General features: G+C 41.5%; 1 protein-coding gene across 1 annotated transcript in view; it reads right to left on the bottom strand.

Annotated features, from left to right (window-relative positions):
* Positions 1 to 20,231, bottom strand: part of HACD3 (3-hydroxyacyl-CoA dehydratase 3) — a 31,461-nt gene extending 11,230 nt beyond the window's left edge. Inside the window, exons 1-6 of the mRNA XM_054565269.1 lie at positions 19,986 to 20,231; positions 7,886 to 7,928; positions 5,761 to 5,834; positions 5,193 to 5,357; positions 3,700 to 3,751; positions 1,370 to 1,480 (exon numbers count right to left, since the gene is read on the bottom strand). Coding sequence (XP_054421244.1) covers positions 1,370 to 1,480; positions 3,700 to 3,751; positions 5,193 to 5,357; positions 5,761 to 5,834; positions 7,886 to 7,928; positions 19,986 to 20,072 — 532 coding nt within the window. The 5' untranslated portion in view covers positions 20,073 to 20,231. The remainder of the gene's footprint in view (positions 1 to 1,369; positions 1,481 to 3,699; positions 3,752 to 5,192; positions 5,358 to 5,760; positions 5,835 to 7,885; positions 7,929 to 19,985) is intronic.
* Between the last annotated feature and the right edge of the window lie 2,806 nt (positions 20,232 to 23,037).

A 23,037-nucleotide genomic window follows, 5' to 3' on the forward strand; every position in this document is an offset into this window, starting at 1 on the left:
TGATTTAGATATCTTTTTTAACTTTGCAAAATTGATAATAAAAAATGTCGCTATTTTTTATTTTCTTCATCATTACTGAGTTAAACATTTTTTTCACTACATTAAATTAGTTTTATTTCCTCTTATGAATTTCCTGTACATAATTTTATTTATCTATTTGGTGGAGTTTTCACATTTTTAAATCAATGTGTGCAAGTTCTTTTTATGTAAAGAGATCAACCCTTCCTCCAGGTATTTGTTGCAATTTTCCACCAACCCTTAGTCTCCACGCTGCTAACCTCAATATACTATTAATCTTTCATGCTCTCTTGGCTGAGGTGTTTTTAGATATAGGAATTCAGATATTTTATTATAGTCAAATATATTGACCTTTTCCTTTATGATTCTTCCAAGTTCTTAGAAAAGCCTAACCTCTCACATGAGATTTTTATAACATTTACTTGTATCTCCTATTATGGTTAAACTTTTTGATACATAATTCTTAAATCCTTTGACAGAATTTATTTTTGTATACGGTGTGGAGAAGAAGAGCCAGAGTCCTTGCTCCCTCGTGTGCCCAAACCTAACCAATTTTCCTTGGAAACATTTATCCAATAAAAAAGTATTGGATATTTTCCTTTCCATCAGTTCATGATTCCTTTATCATATATAATTCAGATATACATATAATGTAGGAGCTATTTCTAGGCTACCTAATCTGCTCTGTTGATTATTCTTACACTAAGACTGTACTATTTTAATTATCATTCTTTCACATCAGGTAGAGAAAGTCCTCTCCCATTTCTTTTTCCCCAAAACATAATTATCTATTTATTGTTCACAATAAAATTTCAGAATACTTTGGGTCACATTCTCAAATATTTTCCACTGTCATTTACATTGTCCAGAATTCTGTTAAACATGCAAATTAATTTATCAAGAACTAATATCTTCATGATAGTCTTTTCATTCCATTTTAGAAGAGCTCAGTTGAGAATCTATTTAGGCTCTAAAAGGATGACATGCCTTTTGGACTTGCTTAAGTTTGGCAATTGAAGTATCCATCAATTTCTTTAGTTATAAACTCTCATGTAGTGAATAGAGAAAGGGATGCGAGCCCAAAGTACACCCCTGGGGGGCTGTGTAGACACAGACCATTTCTTTGGCCATCTCTAAGCCCGTTTCCTCACCTGCTAAATAGACAGGAGACCAGCCTGCCTGGGATCAGAGGCCATGGGAAATAACAGGTGTGAAAGTACAATGAAAAGCAAGCAATGCTACACAAATATTGGGGGTTATCACTAACACCAAAGGCAGACAGTATCAGCTTTAGGGAACAATCAGCCAATCTACTCTAAAAAGAAAACCAGCATTAAAATTTGGTACTTGCCTTTTCCCAAGATAAAGAACCGCACAGTCATGTTGACAAACATCCAGGAGAATCCCAAGAACTGCACAAGATTATACATGAACAGGTATCCCTTTTTCAAGCTTATAAGAGCTGAAACGCAAAGGAAGGCAGTATGTCACAAGCAGTAGTCACAGTCACAGCAGGAGAGGGGTGTGGAGGGTATGCCAGCATAACTTCATCCCTCTTTCCTACTTGGGTGCCCCAAGTTCCTCCACAAATATCTGGCCCAGGTCTGCACCAGTCTGGCTCCTGGTCCCACAGAGAAACAAATAAGGAAAAATTGTGAGGAACATGGGACTCCAAGGTATGTTTTCAGCAGTCTTTGCCCTCAGAGCCTTAAAGGATAAATATACAGACATAACAAATCCAAAAAAGAGAATATATCTTAGGAGGCATTAAAGTAGGGGGAGAAAGCTATACCCAGCTCCTGTTCTTATCATCTTAATATAATCTACAGTTACTTCTCTGGAATTTTTTTAAGGCCATACAGGTCATACTAGCTCAGAGAGAGAAAGAATAATGAAAGAAATTCTGGTATTCGATCATATATTCATTCAACCGAGCATTAACTGAACACCTACGATGTCCAAAGTATAAAGGGGCCTTACTGGGATTCAAAGAACTTACAATCTAAAACCATAATACAAGATAGAGTAATAGGTAACATCTTGTGAAAATTTCAAGGTGAGAAAATGACAAGAGGCTGGGGGAAGTGGGAATCAGGCAGGTATCTGATCTGGGCTTTGGAGGATGGGTAGCATGAGGGTATAACCAAAGGAGGAAAATTACAAACCAAAAGGCAAGAGAATAAGGGATATTTATTTTGTCTGCAGCCTAAGGTTTGCAAACACACAGCTAATAGAGTGAAGAAGGGAGTGAGGACTCAGAGTCATGGTTGAGTCAACGGAGTTGGATATAGGAAAGGATGATTCTCAAGAGAAGAGCTGTGGGGTTCAGATTCTGCTGCCGCAAATTTACTCCTAGACTCCAGATACCCTGCATTCACACTTGGCTGATGCTCAGAGAAACACACTACGCAGCGGTGTGGCTAAGCAAAATCAATCTTATTCTAAGGAGCCAAAAAAGCCAGGCTTTTGGCAACATTTAACTAATAAAATTTTTTTCTTTAAAACTTCAAAAGTTTATTACACTTCCCCAGCATAAAAAACTTCTTTCATCAGGAAACTTTATGAATTTAGATAAAACAATTAAACCTTTATCTAACAACCTAAAAATCCACATATAAGCATTTTTTTGAAGTCTATTCTCCTAAAACCAAAAAAATTAATTTAAATCTTAGATGGCCTTTCATGCTGTTGTTATTCTTTCCCTCCACTAACTGTCTCCCCTCCTTTACTTTTCTAAGGGAATATTTCTCTAAATTAAGTTATTCACATCTTTTTAAAGAGCAACGAAACCTCCTTTTCAAGAGAAACTTTATTTACAACACCAAAACATAAAACACAAAAGCTGAGCTGTCTTGACGAGAGTCGAACGGCTCGGTTGGCCTATGCATCCAAAGCACCTCAGCAAACCCCGGGGGCGGGTCATGGAACATAGTTTGAAAACCACTGCTCTACAACGTTCCACTTCCTCATTTATGGCACACCAAATAAGCACCACTAAAACTTGAAAAAGTATGGACAAATGAGGAACCTGTATTTTATTGCTTTTTCAGCATTAGTGTTACCTTACAGACCGTCATAGTCCTTCCTCAAATGGAAGCCCTTAGAGCACAGGCGCTATGACGCATTCATCAGCTCCAAATGCAAGGGACTAGCACAATGTATTCGACGTAGCAATAACTTAATAGCTAACTGCTGACTTTAATCTATGTCACCCAGAAGATAATACACTTACAGAACTTCTTGTTTATAACTGGTTGGACAGATAGAAATAGAAACGCATTCGTTGAGGTTGACGACCACACCTATCTGCGGCACAGCCCTTAAGATCTCGGTTGGGAGAAAAACGCCAGGCTGGAAGGCGCATAGCCTTGGAAATACATGGTATTTCCACACATCCACACAGTACACGCTGCCACCTAACATTAGGCCTGCCCCGGAGTATAAGGTTCTTCCATACTGCTATACCAGCCTGCTATGCTCAGACGATGTCAGGCTCCAAACAGTAGGGAAACATAAAAAGGAAAGCTTCTGATGTGGGTGTGCCCAGAGTAAGCCCTGGACATTAAGGCTCGCCCACCCGCTCCCTTACACCCCGTTAGCTCTCCTGCCACCGCACACTCACCCGTACCCATCGCTGTCACACATGATCTGGTAACTACCACAGCCATGGGGGCAACTTACTTTCAGGAGAGCCTTCGCTTTCAATTCGTAGTTTATTCAGGCGTTCTTCTTCCTAGAATTTGGACAGAAGTTTTCCAAGAACACAAGTTAGAATTCCCAGATGCTTGCCAAAGTCCACGTGCTGGATAAGTGAACTCACTCTCTAAAAGCTACCTCCAGCTGCGTTCATGCTTCATTGGGGAAAACGTCCTAGCTCATGGAGCCAAAAAGCCTGACTCCTCCTTGCTAAGTAGCACTGGCATCAGAGAATGCCCATCCAAGGCTCACAGAGCTGGCCAGTCAGCTGGCTTCCAAACTACAAAGTGGGTGGTCTTGAAATCTCAGAGCTGGAAAGACATCCAGATTTGTCACGGTCGTAGAAACAAAACAGAAATTTAAGGCAGAAAATAGATTGCTTTTTTATTTTTTAACACCTCTAGATTTTTGGTATAACTTTTCCAGAACCTAAAATCATGTCTTCACCCCAGTATGAACTCATATTAGGTTAATATATAGAAGGTTACGTATAGAAATATTTATAGATATAGGTATATGCACAGGGTAGTATGCACACAAATAGCTCGTTGTTCTGTCAGCTCAGAGGGCCTGGAAGTGACAGAACCCCAGGAGCAACAAGCATATGTGAGCCCAGATCTTGGTGTTCACGACCTGTTCCCTCCAATAAAAAGAACAGAGCTCCTTGAAGAATGGCTGGTTCTAGGACTGGAGCAGAGAATATACAAAATAAGCCTGGAGCAGCTTCTACTGCCAGAAATTAAGGAAGAGTGGGAATGGACTGGGAGAGAGAGGGCGCGCGGGAGGGCGCGAGGGGGGAAGAGCCCCACAACGATGGAGCGTTGGGCTTTGTCAAAGGGACATAAGAGCCAATGGGAAGAGTTCTAACCACCAAATCTGAAACAATTTGAGCAACAAAATAACATAGTATTGAATTATAAACCAAACTATAAAATAAATATTCATGTCCATACTGATATTTTTTTAAATGACTGAATAAATAAATAGGAGAGAATACTCTCCAATGCAGAATAATTCCAATAAGTACGTTGACACTCCACCCTGAAGATGGGAAGCGTGTGCCTCCCCACTCCTGAGGCGCAGTTATGCATAGTCACTTCCTTCTGAAGAGTATAGTAAGAAAAGCGGGGCAGTAACATTAAGTGAAGAAACCTGACAAACATTACCTCAGTCACATGAGCAAGATCAATATCAACAGTGATAAGTCACAGTCTGTACCCATGACATGACACAATGAGAAACCTCTGAGGTCTTCCTCCCCCAAAACAAATCACCCTAGTCTAGTCATGGGGGCGGGGAGGATCAAACAAATCCCATAGAGAGGTTCACACTGTTCAAAATTGATGACCATGTCACCAGGCTGTAACCTGAATTTGTAACTTTATATTTATTCTGTCAGATCCTGGTAAGTATCTGAGATGGCCAAAATAATTTGGGTTCCTCATGGTTTCTGTCTAGGTCCTAGGGTCGTTACTGACCTTGGCTCTGAGCTCCATTTCCGCATCAGACTCGTCCAGCCAGCGATCAAAGTCAGGGGCCAAAAACAGTGGGCGCTTCTCCTGCTTGGTGAGTCGCTCCCACCACTGACTCACCTTCTTCTGTACCGTAATGTTTACCTGCCTCTGGGTCAGTTTGTAAACAGGCTAAGAAAGAAAAGGAGGATGTGAGAATGCCTTCTCCTTCCCACCCCCCACTCCTTCCCCTGAACCTGTCCCAAGCCAGTGTGACTTTACAAAGAAGCTGCCGGGTAGGATCCCTGAAAAAACAGATCAGAGCTGGAAAACATCCTAGAGATCGCTTCTCCAATCTTTCATTTAACACATAAGGAAACACACTCCAAGCGAAGGGACTCAAACTGCTGATAAGTGGCAGACCCCAGATTCACCTCAGATTCTCCGACTTCCACATTCCTCAGCAGCCAAAACATGTTCCAAATAAAAGAACTATATTCTCCTTTGGTTTTTATCTTCTTTCCCACAACCCTTGCTCCCCCTTTCACTAAACTGCTAGTATTTTATTTCCTAAAAAAGAAAGAGAAGAACATACCTCTGGTTTCACAAGCTCTAAGAACTCCAGGTAAAATTCATAGACATTATCTCCTTTGGCACCATGTCCTTGAGCTATAAAGAAAAAAATGTGGGTTACTGCAAACTTGAGCAGAGAAAGGCCATCCAAAAGCTCAGTGCAGTTCTTTCAGAAGTATACAAATATTAACAGGTCCTGCCAAAGTGAGTGAGGGCTTGTGAGAAGAGCTACTCAACAGCTCGATAAGCTAAAGCTGAACAAAAGCTTATCTCCATTGGTCCTTCTAATGGTCAGTTCCAGGGAATTTACTTAATCCTCCAAGATGGCCCTGACGATGCCCAGTACAAATAATAGGCAGGAAAAAGAATACAGAAAGCAAGGCCAAAGGTATCCCATAGATATAAATTTAACGTTCACTTGTTAAACGTTAAACGTTCTGGTGCTGAATCCAAAGCAGCGAAAACTCAGGTTAAGGGAAGTTGCAGGATACCCAGAAGTGCTGGACTGTCTCCAAGAAAGCTCTGAACGTAACACCTCCCAACCAGGGAGAGAAAATGGTGAAGGTGACGTCTCCTTTCACACATCCCAAGTGGAACAAAAAAAGAGAAAAATAATCTCCTCAGCTCATTCCTAAAGGAGGACAAATGGCACTGGGAGGAAAGCGCTGGGGTTGACCATTACCCCGTCCCTGTGCTTTGACAGGGCTCCTTTCCCCAAAGCTAGCCACGCCTCGGTGCCAGTGACCGCAGGGCATCCCTGCCCCTCTGACTGACTCGTCTGTCAATTCGGCTCTCTCCCCTCATCTGGCCATATGTAGTGTGACTTGCCTAATATTTGCTACAGGTAGCTGTTGTTCCCTAAGATACCCTGAATTCCTTCAGACAGGACAAGCTATAAGCTCCAAGTGGCAAGATACACTTATATCACTCTAACATCCTTTCAAATGTGTAACTCCTAAAAAAAACAAAAACAAAAACCCTGAGCTGCTACCACCACTGCCTCATCTCGAAAAGTAGATAAAAAAGTCAGGCTTTGCTTTCATGCAAGTATATTAAGGCAGATGGAATTTGATGTAAAATGGAAACTCGTCAATGTCCCATGACCCTAGTCAATTACTAGTGACATTCTGAGAAACTAGAACAGAAAGAGATTAGGGAGAATCCCACCCTGTTGGGTAACGATGAACCCAGACCTACCCTGAGGCAAAGCAGCGAATGTGCTGCTGAACTGAGAAGCAGGGAGATGGAGGCAGATTCGCAGAATCAAAGACTGTCGCTGGAAAAGTCTTACATACCCAGAGTTAAGTGTTTCCTAAACTGCTCTGAAAGTGTAATTACCAGGGAGCCACACACCTCATTAAGAACACTTCTATTTTTCGGTCTCATTTAAGCTTTAAAAAAAAAGGGATCAGCAGTTCCCAACCTTTTTGACACCAGGGACCAGTTTCACAAAGACAATTTTCCCACAGACCAGGGGTAGGGTGCAGGGGAGGCAGGAGGCGGAGCTCAGGCAGTAACGAGAGCGAAGCTTCCCGGCTCACCTCCTGCTGTGCAGGTCGGGTTCCTAACAGGCCACTGACCCAGTACTGGTCCATGGCCCAGGGGTCAGGGACCCCTGATCTAGATGGCTCCCTTATAAGCAAGTACCACCACACAAGTTCAGTGGCTGTGTTTACATCTGTGTTCACAGCTTCAATGAAGCCAAATTATCACTTAAAGTGATCATATTTAACTCTAAACATGTTTCTCAACCTGGGCCTATGGTCCTGGAGGATGCTAAGGACACAGTCTCAGATGTCTGTGGGTCCTCAAGTTTGAGAAACAACTTATAACCCAATGCCCTATTTTACAGGTCCAGAGAAGTCAAAAAGTTGTCGGAATTAGAGCTAAAAGACAGATTTCCTTATTTCTAGCCCAGGATTCTTTTTCGCTATATCTACTGTCTCTCTGAGGGGAAAGCAGGATTTTAAACAAACTCTTTGGCTTTCTTAACCATATATTTCAAAATAATCTAGTATACCCCAAGCATATCAGAGAGGTAAGCATAAATAGAAAGTGAATATAACAAATATGAGAAAATAAAAAGAAACCACCGCTATGCTTCTTTAACTGTGGGGAGAGCTGGAAGCATTTGCCCGAATACTGACCTTTGAAATGCAGTACATTTTCAGTGATGCTGATGGCAGGATTCTGTGAAAAGAGACCAAGGATGCGAGAAGGGGATTTTAACGAGGGAAAAAATGGAATTAAAACCAGGGGCTTACTTCCCTCCATCCTTCCCCCTTGGGGACTCAACGTCCTACCCTGGGCCTCCCCCAGAGAATACATTTTGTTGTTTATTCACATCTCTGTGTAGGATTTCTCTACGTCCACCTGCTACAATCCCATCTGAGATTGTAGCCTCCTGCCAGAAGGACCCTAATCTGCTCTAACTGTGCCAAACAAACAGATACTAAGCCAATCCATTCTGATAACTGCAAATAGTGCAAGGTGCTATGTGAGAGGTGTTATAGGGAAATACACAGATCTCTAAGACTCAGCCCCTGAGCTCTGGAGGCAGGGAATCTAGTGGGACAGATGAGTCATTTCCAGTGAGAAGGTATCAAATAACATACACTCAAGACCAAAAGAGTAGTGAAAAACACTGCGTTATGGTTCAGTCAACAAGCACAATGGGAATAGAATGGTTGGGGAAAGCTTCACCAAATGTTAAGACCTGTGTTCCAACATGAAGAATAAATTAACTCCAATAGGTAGAGGTTGGCTGAAAATGAAACATGCAGGGCCTTCACCTCAGGCCCCACACTCTTAGTCCCAACAGGAAGACTAAAAGAGGTCGAAATTCTCCAAGTGGTTCACTTGTTCCCAGAAGTTTGCTATGTGCCTTTAGCAGCATAATTTAAAGTAAAACTACTTAACTCTTTTTCCAGTGGGTGAGAAGCAACTCATCTCCTATCTCCCAGCTCAAAGTTAGTAAGCAAGAAGCAGCGGCATGTTTTCAGTGCCATAATTAGTTCATTTATTTCTCCTGTAGGCTCAGCTCTCCGTGCTCCATCATGAATCAAAGGAAATCAAGGAGACAGACAGCAGGTCACCGTGGGAGCCTACATGCTCTATTCAGAGCGAAGAGTGTTAGGAAAAGGGGAATAATGAAAGCTTGGGGTAGGGGGAGCATTTGAGCCAAGCTTTAGGTTAAGAACCTCCCCAGTGGGATTGTAAAGTTCAGGCTGAGAAGCTCGCCCAAAGAGGATAACAATCTAGATTGTTATTTAGAGGATAACAATCTCTGTGGCAGGAAGAGGGAGTTAGAGAACCAAATAAAAAAGGCTACGCTTTCAGGGATATGGTTCCTCAGCAAGGGAAACAACGTTTTGATGTAAATATTATTGTGAAAGTTAGATTTCTGGGATGTCCTGGAAGTTTCCTACTTCTATCACTTCTTGCCCAACTCTGTTTCCCACACCCTAATTCACGTGGAAAGAAAAATGGAGGTTTGGCAGCCCAGTTTGCTCTCCTGAGACAGAGAAATGTGTGCAACCAATGTCTCAGGCACTAGCCACAGCACAAGTCCCCAAGCTCATTAAGCATTTTTGTGAGCCAGATTTCAGATGCTAAGTCAGCAATAACAGGGCAGCTCCTACCCAGCAGTGCACTGGGCATTTCAGGTTCAGCTTCTCTAAAGGCAGTGGCAGTGGAGGAATATTTCAGTTAAAAATGCTTATGTCAGAAACAAGTTCAAAATTAGGATGAGACCCTGAAGCAACAAAAAAATTAACATCTTGCCCTGGACGGTGTGGCTCAGTTGGTTGGAGCATCATCCTGTAACCAAAAGGTTGCAGGTTCAATTCCCCATCAGGGCTCATACCTAGGTTGTGGGTTCGATCCCTGGTCCTGGTGCATACAGGAGGCAACCAATCAATGTTTCTCTCTCACATCGAAGTTTCTCTCTTTCCCTTCCTCTCTCTCTAAAAAAAACAATAGTAAAAATCTCCTGGGGTGAGGATAAAACACACACACACACACACACACACACACACACACACACACACTTATATTTGTAAGAAAGATTGGCCTATAATATTTCTCTCTTATATCTGCCTCGTAAAATGAATTGGAGAGTGTTATACACCCCCCTTCCCCATCTCCCTCTCCTGTCCGGAAATGTAAGTACAAGTCTGATGTGGTAGCCAGCCTTCAGAAAGGCCCCCCAGTGAGCTTCTCCCCCCTGTATTTACACCCTGCGTAAGTTTCCTCATCCTAAATGACGTCAGGTATAATCTGAGTAACCAAGAAAATATAATGGAAACAACAATGTGATTTCTGAGGTTAGGTCATAAAAGTCATTGAAGCATCCATACAGGCATCTTGGACTGTTCATTCTGGGCCCATGTAATGAGAACTCAAGCGGCCCATGTAAAGGCCAGCCTGGAAAACTAACTTGTGGACATCATTTGCCAACAAGGTAAGATATCCCTGAAGTGAATGCCCCAGGCTATCATACAGCTGGCATCTGACTACAGCCTCGTGAAGAGATCTCAAGCCATAGCAACCCTAGGTCCTTCCTGAGGGACTCACAGGAGAGACGATAAATGATTGTTGTTGTTTTAAATCACTACATTTTGGGGTGATTTGTTATGCAGCAATAGATAACTAATAGAATTACTTCTATAAATGTTTGGTAGACTCAATTGTGAAGCCACTCAAACCTGGAAATTTCCTTGTGGGAAGATTTTTTTTAACTGATTTATTTGTTATTGTGCTATTTAGGTTTTCTATCTCTTTGATAGAATCCATCTTTACTTTCTGAAAATTTATCCATTTTATCTGACATAAATTCAATATTCTCTTTGCTTCTTAATGTTTGTAGCTTCTGCAGTTAAGATTTTTCATTCTGATGTGATATGTCTTAATCTTATCATGAGATTTTAATTGTCTTTTCAAGAACTTTTGGCTTTATTGATTCTATCTCTGTTTTCCATTTCTGTTCGCTATTTCCTTCCTTCAACTTTTAAGAGAATTTGCTATTTTTTCTAACTTCTTGAAATTGAAGCCCTGACTGGTGTCTCAGTGGATTGAGCACCGGCCTCAGGACCAAAGGGTCTCCAGTTCAATTCTCAGTCAGGGCACATGCCTGGGTTATAGGCCAGGTCCCCAGCTGGGGGTACTTGAAAGGCAACCACACACTGATGTTTCTCTCCCTCTCTTTCTCCATCTCTTTCTCTATATATAAATAAAATATTCTTTTTAAAAAAATTAACTCAGAGATCATTATTTTTCAGACTTCATTCTTTTCTTTTAATTAATAATTTAAATTTAACCATTTAAAAATATAAATTTCCTGCTAACTCCTAATTTGGTTGCATCTCTCAAACTCTGAATGTAGTATTTTCATTATTCACTCTAAAATATTTTCTAATTTACATTATTGATTTTTTCCCTTGAAACATGGGTTACTGAGAAGTGTTTAATTGCCAAACACAGGAGTTTCTAGTTGTTATTAATTTCTACCTCAATTACACTGTGATCAAAGAACATTCTCTGTATAATTTTAATTATTTCAAATTTGTGGAGACTTGCTTGAGGAAGCAGTACATAGTAAAATTTTGTAATTTCTGAGTAAACTTTAAAAAAATGCGTATTTATTTTGGAATTATTAGATGCAATGTTCTATATATGTCCATTGGATTTACCAATAATTATTTGTTCACATAATCTATCTTTATGGAATTTTGTCTTCTTATTCTATCAATTACTAAAAAAATCACACTATTTTAAACTTTTATTCTTTGTACTTCTGTTAATTTCACTATTACAGAAGCCATGTTACTAGTTATATATGTTTAATATTGTTATATCGTCCTGAATGTAAACTTGTCATTATGAACTTTCTGTACCTTTTTAGCTCTAAAAATGCATTTTTGCTTAAGACTCTTATCTGATCCATCAACACAGCTATACCACAAGGATCTGCATTTGTGTCTGCCAGGCACCTAAGGGCTCTATCAGTTTAGACCACTTTAAACTAAATTTGTGTCTTGAAGGCTTTTGGACCTCCAAAGTTGTGTAAATTTGGGCTACATAATCTTTTGAGAGCCAACTAACATTCTTAAGTCCTTAAGGACCTTTTCCTCTACTTTGTTCAGTGCCAATGCACATGGGGATAGGAAGATGGCATGGTTTTACCTCTAATTCATCCTTCTATAAGTGTGTAGTTCTCTGAAGTACAATTATGGGAAAAGTAAGGGTTTCCTATTACATACTGCATCTCTGGTAGGATCTAATCTTTCTTCTGTCCCCTGCACTGCCAGGCTGTCAAAATCAAAGTTTAAGTTCATGCAGTTGAGCAAATGTTCTGAATGCAAAAACGATTTCAGAATTCAGCTTACTTCTCTGAGTTCCCACTTTATTTTCTAACTTGTTGACTCCTTGATGATTTTAAGATTTATATTGAACACTTTTAGTTATTTTTAGCAGAAAGGTTGATTTGCTCAACTCAGCCCATCTTTTACTAGACATTTAATTGTGCCTTTGCTTATGAAAAGAGAAGTGAATAAGGAAAAGAATAAAAGGTGTTTTGAAGTCAAATGGACCTGGTACAAATCCTAATCATAACGCACTTATTTCTATCATTCACTTCCAAACCACAGCAACTGTCACCATTTAAAAAAAACAAAAACAATAAAACCCCTTATTTCACAAGATTGTTGTGATAACTATAATAATACACAAAGAGTCTGGCATCTAGTAAGCACTCATTTATGGTTGCTTTTTTCCCTCTGACTAGAACGCTCTTCTAAGCTTCCATCTCTATTCATCTTTCAAAGTCCAGGTCAAATTGTTGCCGGTGGATATGGAGTCCTTTTACAGAGTCATGAGAAAAGCATTTTGGGAGACCCACAGATGAAAGAATGAGACGTAGTGGTAAGGTGTATTGGAATAGAAATGGAAGGCTGTCCCTAAGTTCCCAGTGTCTCATCTCTGTCCATCCCACTGTGGAAAAAGTCCAGTCTTGTCTTCATCAGGCCCAGAAACAGAGACAGTGTCCAGATATTTTGTTCCATGCCAAAGCTTAGTCCAGTGTAGCCTTTCTTCCCATCTGGAGGATCCAGTCTCTGTTCCTGGTTGCACTCCAGCTGGTGTTTGGAGCCTGCACTTGGAGTCTGCCTAGCTGCCGGGCCACAGGCAGCTGCAAGGCCCACATGGCTGCTAAGGAGAGAGAACACATGAGCCTACCAACAAACACATATTATGGGAAAAGAGGGAGGGAGACAGGGAAGAGGAAGGGAGGGAGGAGGGAGGGAGCGGTCTTGCCTTTATTAAGCTGATTATATTATTCTGGGCTTGGGAAGGGCCAGGGGGTCTTTCAAACTAACCAATCAACTTCCCAGTCCTTTGGGGGCTGGTGTTCGGTTCTCCCCCGATCAATCCATTTCCTAGTTCTTGGGGTGGGGGGTGTACTGAGTGCCTTACCAATCCTTTTCATAGGCTAGACAGACAGGCCTTTATGGTCAAAATTTTGGCTCCTACTGTGCATGCTTCAAAGTAGAAGGACCTCCCCCTGCACCATCCTGGCTTCTGCCAGGCATGCACCCAGCAGAGGAATTCCCCTTTATTGTTTTATTCCTCCTCACAACCCATGATATGGGCCTGCGGACCAGCTGAACCCTGAGGAGACTGGAAAGCCAGTCCTTCCTCCCTATACAGGGAAGGAAGGGGAGCTAATCCCCTTGGTGGGAAGGTGGGGGGCAATGCTGCAATACCCTGGGGAGTGTGTGGCGCTGTGGTTCCCTAGTTCATTATGCATAATAATGTTTCCCTTTGCTTCCTTCCTTTATTAATATCTAGCTACCTACACTAACAAAATGTTAATTTCTTTCCCATCTGCTCACTTCAACATGAAAATTGATAGCTTTCTTACTACCTTGTCTTCACCTTTACTATAATACTTATCACACTGTTCTGTAATTATTGTCTATTGCTTTATCTGCCCCTCTAGAATTGAGTTCCCTGATGGTAGGGACTGTGTCTTTTATTAATCTCTGAATCCCTAATGCCTCAATTACTATTTAATAGACTGAAGTTAAATCAATTTACTCCATTTTCACAATTTCTGACACAACTAGAGTTCCGTGAACTATCTGCTACCTAACTCCTTACAGTGGTTTCCTTTCAATTTCGAATTGTTAGTGTTTATCTTTGCTGGCATGTGTGATTACTACAAATGCAGAAAAGACTTATGAATTAAGTATGAGGCTCACTGACTCCCTAGTAGCTACCACTGTGCCTGACCCATTGTGGGTGCTCAAGAGTTATCAAATTATTTACTTAACTGCTTTATAAGTGTTTTTGCACTATGGTTCTAAACAGCTTAGACTTACTTCATCTTTGTTATAAAATATTTCAAGAAATCAGTCACACAGGAAAATTTAGCAAACACCACTGTACCTATTGTCTATTAGCATTTTGCTTTACTTGCATCAGGTTTCCCCCCCCTAAAAATAGAAGAGATATGGGTACACTTAAACAAATACTCAATCTCTCTGCGCGCGTGCTCTCTCTCTCTCTCAAATACATCCCATCCTCATGGGTACCCACTATTCCAAAATTGGAGCTTATCATCCCTGCTGTAATTCTTTATTCACTTATAATATGTTGGGTATTCATTATTATAGTTTCATTTTACGTGTGACATAAATGGTATCACAGTGTCTATAACATAATTCTTCAACTTGCTTTCTAATTTATAGTATATTTCTAAGCTTTATCTTTATAGATATGTGCAGTTTGGTTTCACTTATTTTAGCTATTGTACAGTGTGCCATTGTGTAAATATAGCACAATCTATCCATTCTTCTGTTGATAAGAATTAAGATTGTTTTAAAACTTTTTGCTGCAACCCTGGCTGGTGTGGCTCAGTAGGTTGAGTACCAGTCTGCGAACCTAAAGGTTCTATATCCGGTCAGGGCACATGCCTGGGTTGCGGGCCAGGTCCCCAGCTGGGGTTGTGTGAAAGGCAACCACACAGTGATGTTTCTCTCCCACATCATTTATCTTCCTCTTTCTCCTTACCTTCCCCTCTCCCTCCAAATTTTTTTTGTTGCTGCACTAAACATGTTGTCTCCTTGTACATGAATGGAAGGGCTTCTCTAAGGAGCAAAACTTCTAAGTCATAAGGATATGCACATCTTTTTTAAAAAAATTTATTTATTTTTAGACAGACGGGAAGGGAGGAAGAAAGAAAGGGAGAGAAACGTGTGGTTGCCTCTTGTGTGCTCCTGGAGACCTGGCCCGCAACCCAGGCATGTGCTCTGGCTGGGAATCAAACTGGTGACCCTTTGGTTCGTAGGCCAACGCTCAATCCACTGAGCCACACCAGCAAGGGCAGGATATGCACACCTTGAGCTTAACTACACCATGTCAAACTCCTCCAAACCAATTTTAGCAATGAATACTCCCACCACCAACTGCATAAAAATGTCCCATTGTTGAACATCCTTGCCAACAGCTGGTAATGTTAGACTTTTCACTTTTCACAATCTAATGTGAGAAATAGTGTCCTATCATTTTAATTAAATGTCCCAGATTATAAGTGAGGTCAAGCATCTTTTCAGGTTTATTAGCCATTCCTGTTTCCTTTTACTCTAAGCTGCTTTCATTATCTACCCTTTTTTCTACTGGGTAATATATCTTTTTTCTTACTGACCTGTAGGTAGGTCTCTATATAGTCAAGATACCAGTTATTTGTTAGAGACATGTTCCCCAATACCTGCTTCAAGCTTGTCTTAAATTTGTCAATCTTTTCTTTAAGGTTTTTGTCTTCTGTGTCTTGATGAATGCATTCTCCCCTGTTCCAATACCATACAGTCTCCTATATTTTCTTTTAATAGTTTTGCTTTATGCATTTAGGTTATTAACCTACCTGGGATTGACTGTTTTATACGCAGGTAATCTTCTTTTATCTTTTTGCCATTTGGATTATCAATTGTCCCAATACAATTTCCTGAATGGTTCATCCTTTCCCATATTAATTTGTAAAGCCACACTGTTGTGCAGTAAGTTTTAATCTATGGACACATCTTCTAATAGACTCTATTCTCTTCTATTGCTCTTTGTATTTCTCGCATTTAAGGTTTACTATCACAATAATAATCCCTTACACTTGAATAGCACACTAGAATTCACAAAGGACTTTCAAATCCAATATCCAATTCAAACCTCAAAACAGTCCTGTTAATAAGGTGTTACTATTCACATTTATTTGGATTAAGAGGCCAACATACAAAAAGGTTAAGTGAATTATCCATGGCCACCAGATAGTAAGTAGAAGAGCAAGGACCCAATCTCCTAACTTCAGTTACCACTCTTCTCACCAGACTCTCCTGGGTAAGGACAAGAACAGTCCCAGAGCTACATACTTTGTCCACACACAACCAAAACAAAAGCCTGGATAAGTGAACAAATGCTTTAGCGACTATGGTTGCTGACACAAATCTGTCCATTATGTTTATCCCGAAACTAAACTCTGTCCTGAAAGTAACCTTACCCTAGCCCCCCAGATTCCAGCTAGCCTCTTTGCTACTGCTCGCCTCAAATACAGACAATGCTGCTGCTGAAATCTTTATTGTGCACCATTTCTCCTCACATCAGTAGTGGTTTCTCATCAGCCACTAAGTCTCCAAAGACAAAATAGAATAGGGATGTGAGTTTTTGTAAGCTGTATTTTCAAACAAATTTACCCGTCTCTTTAAAAGGGAGAAACAGAGAAAGGAAGAAAGGAAAGAAGGAAGGAAGAAAGAAAGAGAGAGAAAGAAAGAAAAGGGTTCTGTCTCAAAAGGGGAGAGAAGCAGGGCTGATGTCCCTAAACTGGAATTCAATACTAAAACTCATACATAAGCTATGGGACTTAACTAGATAGAGCAGAGAGCAAGAGAAAGCTGTCCAAAAACCCAGTACCTAGCTTAATGGGAGATAAGAGCAGGCATACCACAAATGGTTTTCACTAAACAAATACATGAATTGCTTCATCCTGAGCCAGAATTACCGGTTTCACAGGTCCTGCATAGACCAACGAATTAAGAAATTTTTAAAAAACAATAAAATAAAAGGCAGCCCTGGCATTCAAAAGCTGGCTTGGCACTCACAGCTAAGGCATGTTATTCTCCCAGACATACACAATCTCAGAGAGTATCAACCTCCGACAAGGTTATTCTGAAACCTTGATAAGAGACACAAGCCATTTCATAATTCTGTGTAAGCACAGACAAAAATATGACCACTGTCATCCATAAGATACCAGATACTCTTCCTCTCTACTTTCCTACGAACTATGAACAGTTTTATTCTTGTGCTAGTCTGTCTTCCCCATAGATAAGATTTATTCAGATGATCAACCACAGAATTGCCCCCATTTTATAACAGCATATAAAGCAAATCCTGCTTCCTTAGACCATCCTTGAATCACCAAAGTCCACATCTTATAACAGTTCTAATACCCTTTTAAAACACCTCATATTTCTCCATGAGGTATGCCTTTCCTTGCTGAAAAGAGTAATAACCCCAATTTGTTTTAGTGTGTTCCTGGCAGTCTTAGGCTGGAGGGCATTCACTCGGTACAAATTAGATAATCTAAGTCTATGCCTTTCTCTGCCTGGAAACTTCTCCCAATCTCAGTTTGACAAGAATGCTTCATCTTATTTCTGAAAGTAATCTCTAACTAAGCAAAAGAGAAGTAACAAATTCCTTTAGCACCAGGGACCTGGTTGAACATTCAACTCCAATTTTATCAATAAACATACCCATGTACAAAATTTTTTGATTGTATATACTGTGCTTCCTTCTAGGTAGGATGCCCTTAGAAAGCCAAATCTGTCTAATTCATCTCTTTGCATCTGCATTATCTCACATGTGGTAGAAGATTTTTTTGAATGGTATGAACAGGTTGCTTTTAAAATAATGGTAGCTGAAATGGATGCCTTAGAATTACACATAGGAAATATCAGCGGGGCAGGGGGCGGGGGGGGGGGACTCAACTGGAGAAAAAAGATTTATTTTTTTCCCCAAAAGTTAAAAAACAGATTTCTCTCTCCAAAAGAAAATTCCACTTTTTCCTCCACCTTTGTATTTCTTTACTTTAACTACAGTTTAAACATATAACTTTTTATTTTTAAATATACTAAATAGGCCCTGGTGGGTATGGCTCGGTGGACTGAGCACTGGCCTGCAAACTAGAGGGCATCCAGTTCGATTCCCAGTCAGGACACATGCCTGGGTTGTTGGCCAGGTCCCCAGCAGGGAGGGGACATGCAAGAGGCAACCACACAATATTTTTCTCCCTCTCTCCCTCCCTTCCCCTCTGTCTAAAAATAAATAAATAAAATCTTTTAACAAAATAAAGATAAAAATAAATAAATATACCAAATGGGACTGACATGTGCTCATGTTCCTTAACTAAAGTTTAAATCTTTTAGAAAAAAATAGAAATATAATGTATTCTTTCATTTGCCCAACTAACTTCCACTTCTTTCCACCACCACCACTTGTGTGCCCCCCCAAAAACAACTTTTTGGTTTGTAGCTTCAGAAGTACCTCAGAATATTGCATCCTTATTACATGACAGACTTCTAGAGAGGGCAGAGACTGAGTTTATTTAATTGGTATACATTAGCGATTTTCATCTCATGGCTCACATAAACTAACTACTAAAATCCTGTAACACACCAAAATATATATTCTATTTTTTGCCGTTCTGAGAAAAAATAGCTATAATTTTGATTCATTCACACTGGACAGCTATTGTTTGTTGTGTTGGCTATTGTTTTTCTTTGTTTTTTGACAATCTAAGGGAAAAGAGGTCAGTGCCCCTGACTAGTCAGATATCACATGTTTTAAAAAGTCTTGTGGCACACGGGTTGAAAATCACTAGTCTACATAATGCTAGACACAAAGAGAGAGACTGTCAAAACACACCGGACTTTTCTTATGGATTACTGGAAGAAGCCCTCTCTAAATGTAGGTTTTGGTCCCTGTCTACAAAATCTTTGTTTTCTCTGTTTTTTATTAACATACCCTGAAGCAGAGAAGAGACAGACAACACAAAACATTCACTCAATCTCTGAGGCAAAAGTTTAATTCGGCCTGATTTAACATATTAAATGCTGGGCCTGTGCAATGTCACAGCCCGCTTAAAGGAATTCTGGCCAGTATTGTCTTTTATCTTTCAATGGGAAAACAGGCTTATATTCCAGATGTAAAGGTTAAATTCAAAAATTCAAGTCCACACCCTTTGCAAGACGATACATTTTGCAAGACACTATGCCAGACAGGACGACAGATCCAAACATAAATTCAAAGAGAGTTTAAGTGGAATAAAGGAGGTTGCAAAGTACCAGGGATGTCTAGGAGAGTAGAGAGTAAGGATGACTGTAGAAAGAACATTCCAGACTGAAAACTCCAGTTCCTCAACGACTGGAATCGTGGACGGTCTGGACAGAAATATGAGGGTACTCAGGTCCAGAGATCTCTACCATTGAGGAGGCCTCAGCTTGTTCATAGAGGGAGCCAAGGAGATCAAACATTAATGTTCAATGTAACTTAAAATAATTTTTAAGTTCTCTATGCAACTCAGCAACCCTGAGCTCACAAACTTCGGAACAAGGGGTCAAAACCATTTCTTCGAGGTTTTCTGGACTTGAAAATTAACAAGAATGATTTCCATCACTGAACGGTTGGGGGTGGGTGTGGCCCCTCTGAGGCAGCGGCAGGCCTCGTGAGGTCCGAAAGAACTGGCCAGACCTCCCAGGCCAGCTCTAGACTTCTAACCACGGCCCAGCAAGCCGCTGTCACACTGCACCCTTCACCCCACGAGTTCATCCCACGCCCGCAACGGCCTCAGCAAACCCAAACTCTGACCGCCAAGCTTCCAGGGCCGGGCTCGGGCTCCATCAGGCCGAAGACTACGAACAAAGAAGAGGCCCAGGGCAGACTCGGAGGCCCCCGCGAAACTCACGCAGCACCCGAAGGTACCTGCGTTTCTCAGAGGTCGTGGCCAGGGCCTGCAGATTCTCCTCGACAAGGACTAGCTCCTACCCGACGCTGGACCGTGAATGCACCCCGTCCCAGATCCCGTCGGCGCACGGCAGGTTCTCCTGGGCGCACCCGGACAAAGGACCAGGGGATCCGGGTGGGTCCTGGTGAGTCCTGGGAGCCCCCGGCCCTGCGCTCGTCCCGCCGCCCGGACCCGTCCTTTACCTGCACGTCACTCAGCTCCACGCGTAGATACAGCTCGCGGTGTCGCTGAGCCCAGTAGACGTGCGGTGTCAGCACCTGATTTTCCATGGCCACACAGCCCAGGGCGCAGGGAAAATCTACTCTTCACGCCTTGCTGCCTCTGAAAGTGCGCGGCGGAGCCTGCTGAACGCAGGCCGCAAACCCCCGCGCTCCTAAGGGTCCGCAGCCCGTAGCCTCAAGACGCCCCACGCTCTCCGGCCGCACTTGCGCAGTGACCAGCCGGCGGTGGCGGCGCGGGCTCAGGGACTTAGCGAGAGCCACGTGAGGGAGGGGCGGGGCGAAGGCGGGAAGGGGCGGGCCCAAGAGCGTAGGACGCCCTCGCTGGCTGCCGCAGCCTCGGGAGTGGTAGTCCCCGCAGGTGCACCACTCCTCGCTCAGTTCTTTAGGACGATGCGTATAAGTAAACTTAAAAATAAGAAACGCCGGAGACTTATGAGGAACCGGTCAGCATGGGGAAAGAGCTTGGAACTGGTCTATCGGGAAGGTCCCCCTTCCATTCTATCACTTCGTAATTAAACAGTTACTGACTGCCTACTTATCTGCCTGGGCCACAAAGCTATACCCTGGAGCAATTGATAGAACCCTAAGAAACTGTTCCTGACAACTGGAACCCTCAGTCTTTTCAAAGACGCGAGTGGGGGACGTCTGTAATAGTGTCAACGATAAAGAAAATTCAAATTTATCTGGGCATCCTATATTATATCTGGCAAACTTCATAGTAGGTTCTCAATAAGTATTTGTTGCATTTATGAAGTTTAAAACAACAAAGACGCAGGTGATTACAGACAATAAGGATGATGATGGCTATAAGGGAAGCAGTGTGGGAAGAGGATGGAAGAGTTCTCAGAGGGGGCAGTAAAGTGTAAAGGTTAGAGATTTAAAGTACTAATGGAAATATTCCATTCTAAGCTGCCCAATACGGTAGCCACTAGCCACACGATGCATTTGTGTGCTTGAAATGTGACTAGTGAGAATGAGAAACTGAATATTTAATTTTATATACTTCCAATGAGTTTAAATGTCCACATATTCTATTGAATAGAGCAGATTTGCCTCTCTTAAAATAAGAGAAACACATACTAGAGAAAACACTAATCCACTTTCATCTTCAAGCCTGCCATTGTGAGAAAATAACATTACTGTGAAAACTGGAAGTCTGGGAAAAAATGGAATTTATACTTCAGTTCTGTTAGTGCTCATTTATATATTACCAAAATGCTGAGCACAGGGATACAAAAATGAAAGAGAAATAGTATCAGCTCTCAAGAAACATTTAGCTCAGGGGGTGGATTGTATAACATACAGAAGGTTTTAATATGGGAGATGTGCTAAGTTCCCAAGGAGGCAGGAAGGTAGAAAATGAGGGTTGTAGAAACCATGGGTGGCCTTCTGAGAGCAAATCCTTGAGAGCTAGACAATGACATGTGAGGAAGAATTTGATAAGAGGAAGAAGCAGAGGTAGGGCAGTTCTCCTTATGATGGACATTTGAATTTTTCCAGTTTTTTAACTATTATAAATTAAGCTACAATTAACATTTATGTACCTGTCTTTTGGTTGGATATATGTACTTACTTTTCTTGGGTAAATACCCAGGAGTGGAATTGCTACATCATAGGGTAAATGTATGTTGAGCTTTAGTAAGCATTGCTAAGCAGATTTGCAAAGTGTTTTTGATCAATTTACACTCTCACAAGCAATGTTTGAAAGTCCTGGTATTTTCATTCTTTTTAATTGTAGCCATTCTGGTGGGTGTGTTTTAAAAAATGAAATAATTTTAACCCAGCATTATTGAATCTGAGACTTGTCAACTGACCTCTATCTGAGGTGAAAGCTATTGATAAACAAAGAGATTGAATCTTTTTTAAGTTTTTAAAAAATGTATTGATTGTAGGGAGAGAGAAAAAAAAAGCATCCATTTGTTATTCTACTTATTTATTATTCATCAGTCAATTCTTACGTGTGCCCTGACCAGGCATCAAACCTGCAACCTTGGCATGTGGGGATGATGCTCTAATCTACTAAACTATCTCGCAGGGCTGGAGATTGAATCTTGACATTTTGCCTCAAGGGGCCTATCCAGCCTGCTTCAGTCACCACTAACTTACTGGGCGATTTCTCCAGGACTGAGTTTCCATATCTATCAAATTATAGAGTTAGATTCAATCCCCTCCAATGTTCTTACCAGAGATTTCTGAATTTTTCTGCAAAGAGGCTAACTATTGTTCACCCTCTCCTCAGGGAAAATCAAGACAGGAAAAAAAAATGAAATGGAAAGGGAAAAGAGTAGCACCCAGGTAAACCATAAAACTAAAAGATGGCAGAGGGGATAAAAAAGCAGAACCAAGAGGAACTGCCAAGCTGAAGTAGGTGGGGTTTTACGATAATATTAGTGAAATGAAAATGCAAATTAAGCACTGTCTTTGTGCCCTACCTTGCAGTCCTGCCTTGTGTTTTACATTGTGTTCTGCTTTCCCAGTCCCATTTGGCCCTGGGCCATCTCTCCGTTCTGGGCCACAAGGAAGCATTTGCTGAGTGTTTGCTTTGGAGGAAGCACTAGCTCAGTGCTTCACACTACTTTTCTACATTTGGCAAATGATCATGCATATTCTCGTTCACCTTTTTACAAGATTTTTTCATTCCTGGGAGAAGTTTTAGAAAATGAGCTGTAGAATTTGGCTGTTTTGTGCCTCACCCAGAATCACCCAGTCAGATACCCTTAACCTAAATGAGATTTCTCTATCTAGACAGCACAAAGGTAAGAGTGGAAAAGGAGACTGGCTGGGTCAGCTCAGGCATTTCCTGCAGAATGGTGGGCACCCAGCTCAGCATCTTGTCATCCTCTAACTATGCCAGGAGGGTGAGAGTGCAGCCAGTCGTCCACAGCCTGTCACATCACTCTTCAGAAGCATGTGCAGAGATGCCCACCTTCCCCCCCAGCCCAACCCCACCGCAGGCTCAGCTGTCTGTGGGGATGAAGGACGGCTTTTAACCCCATTCAGTTTGACCTACCTG

Source organism: Pteronotus mesoamericanus, unplaced genomic scaffold (genome assembly GCF_021234165.1).
Source record: "Pteronotus mesoamericanus isolate MK-2021 breed Mesoamerican mustached bat unplaced genomic scaffold, CSHL_Meso_final contig_164, whole genome shotgun sequence".
NCBI lineage: Eukaryota > Metazoa > Chordata > Mammalia > Chiroptera > Mormoopidae > Pteronotus > Pteronotus mesoamericanus.